Genomic DNA, 10,758 nt, shown 5'->3' on the forward strand with positions numbered 1-10,758 from the left:
TCTAGTGGGAGGTGTCCCTGCTCATGCTTGTGCAAATGTAGGTGCTTGATGTCATGAAAACAGAGCTAAGTCCTACAAGAGCTCAGTCATGTAAAGAAAGCCACTATTTGCATGGAGTGTTTTTTCTCTATGGCACTTTATTAAATATTTTAAATTACACCTATACATTGATCATTTTTCTGGTATCCAGCTAAGCAGAAACAGATACTGAAGAAAAACTTCTTTAAAAAAAAAAAAAAAGACTTTTTGGTTTTGGGTTTAGTTCCAAAGCACATCCTTAAACAACAAGTACAGACTGTCTCTCTTGGAGACAGTTAAATGGCGTTCACTGCCATATAAACTGGTAATTGAGTCTTGGATGCTGTGGTCCAGTTTACAGCACATGCATAAAGAGACAACAAATGCATTCTGCATCCTCCTACAACGCCAGTGCAATATTTCTCAAGGTACTTCTGCGGTTGTTAGACTGTGTTTTCCAAAGATGCTTATGAACTCTTATAAGACAGATCAGGAGCTAGATTTATTCTCCTAACATTCAGCTCTGTTGCAAAGGTTCTTGCCTTTTGATAGAAGAAGAGAGACATTTCCCGATCCACAAGGAAGTTATGGTAGATTATTGCAAGTCTTGTGTAAATCTTCAGCTGAGCTTTTTTATTGCCCAGGTCCATGGCAGCAGCAAGTGCCAAGTGATAATAGCCTGCTGCATCAAAAGGATCCTGAAACAAGAGACAGAAAGATAGGACTCTATGGTACAGCCAGTGTGAGAGGACATCCAAGGTCAGTTTATTTGGTATTAAAACGATTCAGATTCTGAACTTCAGTGGGTTTTCCCACTTCATTATTTGCATTCTAAACGCAGAAAAACGATCTGATAAAACCTGATGTTATGAATCATTGTTCAATGCAGCAGTTTTCAGCATTTCTTACCTTAAGGTCATAGAATATAATGTCTCCTAAGATCAAGTACACCTTGACGTAATACAGTGTTTCCTCCTCAAACTCCAGAGGAGAGGAACAGAGGGACAAGGCCTTTAAATAAAAATGTTCAGCTAGTTCACAGTGACCCAAATGATGGTGGATAGCAGCCAGCCGATGGTAAGCTATCCGTTCATTTAGCTGATTTCCTGAGGAGATAATGTATGAGTCAGGAGAAAACCAAATAGGCAACCGTAGTCAAAATGTCTCAAACTGGAATTTTTCTATGCTATTTTTTTGTTTTATTTCTATATTGCATTTGCTGTGCCTTTATTGAATAAAACCGATTTTGCATTAAGAGAATTGAGAGCATTAAGAGAAATGCCTGAATTCCCACAGAATTCTTGAATTTCCCTCTGTAGGATTTGACAGTGTCTGGGATTTTCTTAAGAGATAATTACATTAATTTCTCATGTATCTATTTATACACCTTTTGCATATTTACATAGAATATAAAAAGATTATTATGAAAGTAATGAAAGAAAGCCAGCCAATGAGATAAAAGACTCCTTTGCTCCTCCCAATATATATTTCATGTCAAAAATTATGTCAAAAAGATGATTTTCAGACAGATCAAAGTCACCTGTCTGTGCTTGTATGGAGGGGTGAGAGGGTTCATAATCAGCTGAACAGCTCTCAGACTTGAAGTATAATCACTTTTGAAACTAGAACCATTGTTTGTGATTACTTTATCCCAGGTTGTCTCAGCAGCAAGGCTACGAGCAAATCTCAAAGTATATGGCATTCAAAAGCCTCTTTGGACAATATTTTTTGTCAGTATTACACCTTAGCTATTAAAAGCACATTCACTTTGGACTTGCAATCCCAGGTTTAATTCTGTTTACCAAAGGTTTTCCATATGAACTTGAAGTTAGAAGGAGCAACAATAAAGTTTTTCACTCTTGAATGAAGGCAAAAATAGCAATGATAGTATTGTTATGAGCAAAAATCCTTGCAAGAAGTCTGACTGAATTCAAAGAAATATAGTTCCCCCATACTAGAAATAGCAGTAATATTCAGCTATAATTGAAATTTGTCTTACCTAAATTTACACTGAGCATGAGAGATGTTCTTGCATATTCCATACTTTCCTGATATGCCTTCAGATACACCAGCAATTCCACCAGTTTATTGCATAATCTGAGTTCAGCATTTTTGTTGCCAGTCTGAACAGCAAGTGGAAGAGCCCTGTCCTGAAACACATAAGAGCAGGTTAGGTGCAGCTGAACCCCAAGGTGTGCACTGACAGGCTCCCTTTTGTGATGCCAAACACTTTCTGGTTTCATTTTCATCTTTCCTTGTAGCCTATCTTACACACAGAAGAGGAGTTGAAGCAGGTGAGATGCTTTAACTCCATGACAGAGTACTCAGCTGCAGTAGGTTACAAATGGTTTACTGATAGGACCTGCTTTTGGTTCAGCATTTGCAATATGCTTAACTATAGATGGTACATGCATAGGGTACATAGCTATAGATGCAGTAGAAAAACTGCACAAACCCTGTAAAAAGTTACTGCTTTCTCCTTTTCCCAAGTACCATTGAAAAATATGTCTCCAGCAGCTTCAAACAATTCCATTTCTAAATTTGGATCTCCTGTGTAAAGAGCAGCATCCTGAGCAACCTGAAAAGAAAAAGAATGGGGATAGAAAGATCTTGGTTAATTCTTGGTAAAAAATTCACAAATAAAAGAAATTGCAGAGAGATCTTGTTAATGCCTCTCTTCTCATAGGATAGGAAAGGCAGCATTTGATAAGACCATGCTCCTTTTTTTGATACCCTGTTTTTGAGCAGGCTACTGGCAGCTGCTGAAAATGAACATACAAATCTGGGCACATGCAGTGTTATGGTCTCTCTTCCTGGCAATTGTATCCCTCTACCTTTGTCAGCACATTGCACTCTAAAAACAATAGTGTATTTGATAGCTGCCCACATTAAATTTGAACTGGACCCAACTTAGCAAAGAAATTCTAATTGCAGGTTAGATATCACTAACAGTGTGGGTATAAAAACCTGTGAAGTGCATTCTGTAAATAAATACAGCTCCACTATTTAATTCAGAAGAACAGAATATATGCCATGTTAGCAAAAAGGATTTCATGAAAAGCATCACACCCTCCCAAAAGCAAGACCACCAGGATACTCACTGTTGGTAGGATAAGTAGTAATGAGAAAGGGGACTTCTACATGAAGCAAGATTAAGAATCTTATTTTGGCTTTGTGATCTTTAGTTTTCAAATTGCATTCAATTAATACAAATCCAGTTCTCTCCTTAAGCACAAAGGCAGTGATCCTTTTCCACTTCTTTTGGCTTCAGGCACCTGAGGAATCTATTGCTTCACATTGTCAAGTTGTATTTTACATGCAAGTAGTAAGATGTGATGACTTGCACGAGTTACTGTTACAGAGGCCAACCTTTTAGTGAGCACATTTCCACTTTGAGACTTCACTCATGGACAGGCACTGACTCTGTTTAAATACCAGGTTGCGTACATGCACAGCGTGGAATACACATGCATGTCCCTGACCCACTCCTCCTCTTGAAGGAAATAAAGTACATGGAGAAAGCCATCTCACGTACTGATTTGGTTTTTCTACCACCAGATGACTGACTTGGGAGCTAAAAAAAGAAGTAACAGGCTTATAGCAGAGTCCCTTCTTGTAAACAAGTTAATTCCTTTTTCCTGGTAAGTATTAGAAACTGTAACTTGAGAGAAAGATTCATTAAAAGAGCTCCACATATTGTGTCTCAATGCATTTTAAATATGAATTGTTTCCTTTATTTTCCTGCTTTGAACAATGTTTTCAAAACATCTTAACAGGTGTCTGATTATTTTGAGATCATATTTTGGCACCACTCATGCGCCAGCCAAGACTGAGATCTTACTGTATCAGGTTGTGTACATGCTGCACTACACTAGGCAGCCCTCTCCCTTACAATGAAAGGGAAGTCTTCTTAACTCCTTTACAAAACCAAGAAACTAATCCTCCAAATACTACAGTGAATGGCTAGGAGCCATACAGACAACTGAGTAAGATCTGGGCTGCAGTGCAGCTCAGAGTAAGACTCCAGCTCATCCAGTTTCAGCAGCCACAGGAGAACACTGTTCCAGGTCATCACTCAGTCTGTGTTCACAGAGCAGTAGAAGCTGCAGCAGGTCCTAGTTGGTTGTGGGGGTCCAAGGTGTGCAAGCCTTGTGCCTCTGGTTTCACTGTTGCCAAGGCAGCAGCAGCTCCAGCTGGCTCCATGCCATGCTGTGCACTGCCACAGAAGGAAAGCTTTGGAAATGCTTTCTGAAGAAGCTAATCCCCCAGCCAGCATACTAAGATGATTAATATCTGCTGTCCACCAGCATGTGGCCTGCATACGTGGTTTGGTTCCTGTGCTGCTGTAGAGCTGGCAGACAATGATGAAGAAACACACAGAATTTACCAGAGAGCAGGCACTAAAAAGGTCACTGCCCAAAATTTTACCAGAGTACAAGCAACAGATTAAAATGAAGCACCAATGGCAAATGCTGAGACTTTCAGCTGTTAAGCATTACATAAATGCTGTTCGTACATGTTCAGAACATCAGCAAAATCTCTGGGATCATTGTATTGAATTACTTACCATGCCACCTGCACCATATTGACAAGCAAGTGCATGCCTGTAAGTATTGACAACATACCTGAATATAAAGATCCACAAGCTCATTCTGCCTCAGAACATAATATATCTTTCCTGCTCGTAGCCAAGCATATGCCTCTCTCTCTTTTTTCTGGAGATCTATAAATATTCCAAGGCTTCTTTTGGTATATTCCAGAGCCGACCTGTATGCCCTGAAATGGTGAGAACTGCTAATCACTGCAAGGTCCTTCAGAATTGCAAATGGTTTTCTTCATAGTGAGAAAAGCTCTATGTTAATATAAAAGACAACCCATTTCCCTTTATCAATGCAAAATTTCTCAACAATTTAACACTAGTAATAAGTTCGATAGGAATTTTTTTTCTCTTCTTATTTTTGCTCCATCTATGGTTCCTGTTAGATTGTTACCACATTATTTTATTATTTCAGGATAGTTTCAATGCATCCTTGCCCTACCTCAGACTAGTGACAGGTGAAAAAATATTCTCATCATTCATGACTTTTTCCTAGAAACTTCAGAAAGCAATTGCATCTGTAAATATTTTTTTTCTGAAAGTCACCTAGGTATCAGACTTAAGCACAATTCTGACTAATCAGCAATTGTAGAAAAACTCGGGGGCAGGAGGGTGGAAGAGAATGGGACACAACATAACCAGTTCTAGAAGCACCTAAATTGGACAGTACAAATTTCTTTAACTGCGCTCTCAGAAGAATAGTCATACTCTTCATTAGAAAGACCTGTCAGATTGATTGATCTTATGGTGCTTTATACCAGGCATAGAAACCCCAAGCTTAATAAATCCTCCTGTTTTCTGTTAGACTCATCACCTTGGCCTGATGCATTTTCTTCCAAGCAGAAGACAAAAATATACTAAAATATAACATGAACCCCACAGTTATAGTGAATCCTAACACAATGCATCTTTAGAAGAGCATACTGAGATCTCCAATGATGTTTGAAACAAATCTAAAAGTAATACATGCTTCCTCATATTCCACACTATCAAGATTTCAGTTCTGTCTCAAAAAGGTCTCTCATCTGAGGGAAAAAAATATTTTTACCACTTGCTGATTCTTACAGACATTGAAGAGACCTGTCACTCCTTTTATACTTGAGAGGAAGTAAAGATCCACTGAACAAGCCTGACACTGCAATCTTCTCTTCTTTGCTAACCAGCTGCTAACATGAGGAAAGGCAAGGTAGTAGAAGTAGTCCCACTCAGTCCAATTACTGAATGCTAAGTCTATACCTCCTTCAGAGTTTTCTCTTTCACAGCAGGCAGAAGCGTATACCAGTCCAGAACCCAGCACAGCAGCTGGAACAGGTTGGGCTGTATCCACTGCCATGGCCACAGTAACTTACAATGGAAGTGGTAAAACCAAGGACATTACTCTTTTCATTGCCTCATTATAGACACATCCTCGTTACTCAGGGCTGTTAACTCAAAGGATACTGTGAAACTGATCTAATACCATATTCAGTACATGCTGTCCTGTAGTCTGCTAACATTACACAGTCAACATCTGTGAGCCAGGCTCCTAGGATACATAAGTTGCATGTATGCACACACACAAAGCAGCAGCTTCTCCAGCTAGCTTAAACCTTCTGCACATTCCAGGTAGTTTGAAATTTTAACCAGTTCCTTTGTCTTCAGCTTCTCCAAAGGATGTTCACAAACTATATCATTGAACAGCAGTAAACAAAGCAAAATAATTAGGTGACATAGTAGGAAAGTTAAATGCTTAGACTGCAGCCACTAGAAGCTAAAATAAGCATCCACTCTCTTTCCACACAGGAGGATATTTTTTCCATCCTTACTGAGACATATTTAAAAATACCTGAATGTAAAGTGACTCCCTGAAGTGAGATACAGTAAAAAAAAAAGCCTCAAAAAAAAACACTTTAAAAAAATCATCTAGAGAAACCTGCAAGTTTCCCCTGTACCTGTTAGTTACTATAAATTGCTTTATTGAAAAAGACTCTACAATTTAAAGAAAAAAATATTATAGAAATTTCTGGATACTGACAGTATGCAGTTTTGCACATAGCCTTTGTGCTTATATAACTTTTAGAAATCTTTGCCTCAAAGAGAAGCACTTGCATATAGACAATCTGATGTCCATTTGGAATGCAATTTGTTTTCTAATGGAAAAGTAGTCTTGTAAAAAATCATCACAAGCAAGTCACCTGCCAGCAATAAGCCTAGAGCTATAGCAGTCATCAAGAGTTGCATAAAACGTAATACCTCTAAAATGCATATATATATATATTTATTTTTTAAATAATTAGATTCTTGAAGTGGTGCTAATCCCTGCTGAAAATCTTGTCTCCCTTGAAAGAGAGTTACTTAAAAATCCAAGAGAAGTCTCCACTAGTACCGGATCCTTCAATTCTGATAGTGTTCTGACAAAGCAGAGAGGAAAAACAACAACAAAAAAAAAAAATTAAAAATCAGTTATATTCAACTGTTGCAAAAATTGAGATCCTTTAGTATGACAAAGTTTACAATCAGAACAAGAGCAAAGTTATTCAGCATTTCTTACCTTTCTGTTCCTAAAGACAAATAAAGCTGACTTATGGTTTCCAAAATTTGCCCCTCCAGAACTTTGTTAGACATCTTTCTAGCTAAAGACAGTTGGTATTCATTGTAGATGACACACTGAGCTTCATTGGGAACCACTGTGCTGTAGAACTGACACAGCAGTTTAATTGCCTGCAGTTGACCTAGGAGAACAGGTTTGAAATGCTAACATGAATCTCTATGGTACAATAAAAGTTAGTTTTAAAATAATTCATTCTTACTGTTTCACAGATCATTGACTGTGCAATGAATAACAATGTAAAACTCAACAAGAAGATTCCACTGCCAGTTTTTTCACCCCCAAAATAGACAAAGGCTAGAGGTCACTTCAAATTTGATCTTTAAAATAATATAACAGCCACCTTACTTGTGTAAGCTGCCTTAATCATGGTAGCAAGAATAAATAAACCATGTGCCTTCTAAATTCTACTACTTTATGCAAAAGTAATCCAGATTACTAACTGTTTTCATGCTTTTAAACTCTGGTTTAATGCTGTTTGTACCACCAATAATATCGTAACTATTGTAAATATTATTAAACAGAAATCTCTAGACTTTTTACTAATTAAGTTATTTAGGCTTTTTTTAGCATATATTATTCTCTACCATTTCTGAAAAACTAAGTACCACCACAAGACCGAGCCCATATGTGTTTATTTCTCCACCATTATGAGACAGAGCAAATATTTCAACCACTTCAGTAACTGTCACATAACTGGACATAAAATGTTGTTTAAGGAACAGTTATAACATACCTATATAGCAAACATTGCCAAACAGGGTACATTTCATAACTTTGAGGAAAAAAAGAAAAATATCTTACTTTCCAGATGGCTTGTCTCCATTGCAACTAAAAAAGCCCATTCATAATAAAATCTTCCTTTTTCTCTTTGAGTTCCATCAACATAGTAACATCCCAGCTGAAGGAGGACTTGGATAAAGTCTTGACCACAGTCCATACTTGGAAGTTTGCAGAATAGCTTCACTGCCCTGATATAATAATGTTCTGCCAGCTTGTTGGCTGCTGCATGCATACAGAGTGCCCCAAAATTAGCCAGGGCTATAGCCTGGTTATGGATCATGTCAGTCTCCTCTGAAAGACACAGTGCTTTGTAGTAGCTCTCAGCAGCTTCTTTTGTGTTGTTTGTTCTTTTCAGAACAATAGCAAGCATGTTATAAGCAACACCCTGTTGTTGAGGGTTGCTCCATGAAGAATCTACAACAGCATTTAAAATGGCTAAAGCCACATCATATTGCCTGTAAAGAATGTATAACCAAGCAAGTGAAACCAGATAGTTAATAGTTTCCTCTGGCTTAGCAGAAGCCTCTGAGTCCAGTGCTTTCATCATGTAAACAATGGCTTTTCCATACCATCCGTGGTGGCCATACAGTTCTGCTAAGCTAAGGTAGATAGTGCTGCATAGTCCTTGCTGTTCAGGAGTGAACACAGAGGAAAGTGCTTGTATGAGGTAAGGTGCAGCTTGGGATGGGAGCATGTTTCTGAGTTTTCTCAGGCCATAGAGCTTGGGAGCATTTTTGATGACTAAATCAATCCTCTTCAAGGAATCTGTTAAAGTATTTGAGCTCTGGGAAGAGGCGACCCTCATGCAACTTAACACGATGTGTGGCAAGCACTTCTCATTGTAGGACTCTGCTAGTGTGAAATAGCTCTTGTTTGATAAGTTGTTTTCTAAGCCCAAGTCATTAAGCAACAGTTGAAACCTTTCCAAGAATGGTAGTGCCTCTTCATGCTGCTTGTGTACACTGTAATGTTTTGCCAGTAGAAAGCATGCCCTTGCCTCTGCATGTTTGTTCTGGCTCAGAACTGTCCTCTTCAGAGCATGCTTCAGAATATCTGATTCCAGGTCAGCACTGCAAATGTAGTTGGGAATTCCCATGAGAAGAGATGCAGCCTTTTCAAAAACATGAGCACATTTTTCTTTGTTTTTCTGTGTCAAGTAGATGACTGTTAAATTTGTATAAAGAGCAATTATAAAGTACATATCACTAAATCCTCCAGCTACTGCTCCCAACGCTTCCTCAAAATATACTCGAGCTTGGGAAAACTTCAGCTTTTTAACACTGAGCCTGCCTAAGAGAAAGCATAGCCTTGCCAGTGCCCAGGACATACCTGCTTTCTTTGCTGCTTCCCTTGCTAATCTAAGAAAGCTAACCAGTTGTTCTTCATCTGAAAACCCATAAAACATACTATTGATAAATGGATAAGAGAAATCATACAGGTTTTTGAAGTTTCTCTCATATTCTTTCCTATTTAAGAAGAGTATCAATGGCTCAAAGACATTAGAAGCTTGAACATCATCTTGATGTATGCAAAAGCTAGGTCCTTCAGATGGAGGGAAGATTTCTGTATTTGGAGAGCTAACAGAACCCTTTCCTTCAGTAGCTGGCTCTTCTGCCTGTGTGATCTCCAAATTCTTGAAGTTCTTCAGGAACTCTTCTATCTTGCCATTCTTGCTAATGGATCTTGTGCCAGGGCATGAACGTGAAATTTCTGAAATTCAAAAATAAATTACAGATCAAAACACCATGCACACAAAGACCTTTGACAGACCAACAAAAGCATTTATCAGTAGAAGATACAGTTAGGAAGAAATACAAATATATGGTACTTTCCCAACAATATGTCTAGGAAAGAAGCCAAAGGTGGGGAAAGAAAGATCAAGAAGGATCAGGGTGGAACAAGTGTGGGAGACTTAAGGAGTGGGAGTAAATGGAACTTGCCACATGTAAGCAGGTTGCTCATCAGTACACTTGTCTAGCCAGGCCCTGTGCCTCATCCAACACTAATCCAACTAAAGTCCAATGTTAATTCAAACTGGTTTGTGCCTGAGTGTATACTCAAGTATACACTGAGTGTATGTTCTCTCTGTGTGTATGAACGAGAGATATCTGCCAGTAAATTACAATTCAGACTAACTAATAAGCAGAGGAAAGGCAGAGTCTGGAAAGACCCAAGGTCTGAACTGGAGGCTAGGTAAAGAGCCCAAGGTCAGGGCATGGATGGGCTTAATGTCTAAGGGAACTGTGAATTTGAGCGTGCATGCAAGGTGAGAAAGGGTATACCTATGTCCTGATAGAAAGCTAAGGCAGGTTAGCCAGGGAGAGCATTAGGCTGAGTTTTTTTGATTTGTTGAAGTCTCACATGGGTACTGCGAGGGTCCCTGGAAAGGTCCTGTTCTGTCCACATTAGCTCTGTGTGGCCAGGCAAGCCTGTGTAATAAGACTTCTTTCAGTCAAATACCAGTGCAAATTCTCTGACGGCCCAGAATAACTTTTTCAGTCTTACCAAGTTTATGGGGATTTATGCAGTCATTGATCTAAATTATCCTAGTACTGACACTGTTGAATATCTTACAAATTAAAAAAAAAAAGACTGACATACCATCATTTTAGTCCTCCTACTGCTACCCAGCCAAGGTAATAGGGTAGCAACTAGGGATGTAGTTTGCAGTCATAGCCAGTGTAAAGCTCACAGCTGCACCAACAGTAGCTTACTGAAGTTACAGATTAAGAGCTCTGTTTCCTTAGAAACTAATTTCTGAAACTGTTCAGCA

The 10,758-nt window shown here is 38.7% G+C and overlaps 1 protein-coding gene across 1 annotated transcript in view; it reads right to left on the reverse strand.

Moving 5' to 3' along the window:
* Positions 1–485: 485 nt before the first annotated feature.
* The window catches only part of SH3TC1 (SH3 domain and tetratricopeptide repeats 1), a 26,481-nt gene continuing 16,208 nt past the window's right edge, over positions 486–10,758 (reverse strand). The window contains exons 11-17 of the mRNA XM_008945939.1: positions 8,007–9,695; positions 7,146–7,326; positions 4,644–4,794; positions 2,474–2,596; positions 2,018–2,168; positions 928–1,124; positions 486–716 (exon numbers count right to left, since the gene is read on the reverse strand). Of these exons, the coding sequence (XP_008944187.1) occupies positions 486–716; positions 928–1,124; positions 2,018–2,168; positions 2,474–2,596; positions 4,644–4,794; positions 7,146–7,326; positions 8,007–9,695 (2,723 nt within the window). The remainder of the gene's footprint in view (positions 717–927; positions 1,125–2,017; positions 2,169–2,473; positions 2,597–4,643; positions 4,795–7,145; positions 7,327–8,006; positions 9,696–10,758) is intronic.

This window comes from Merops nubicus, unplaced genomic scaffold, assembly GCF_000691845.1.
Source record: "Merops nubicus isolate BGI_N331 unplaced genomic scaffold, ASM69184v1 scaffold8088, whole genome shotgun sequence".
Classification (NCBI taxonomy): domain Eukaryota; kingdom Metazoa; phylum Chordata; class Aves; order Coraciiformes; family Meropidae; genus Merops; species Merops nubicus.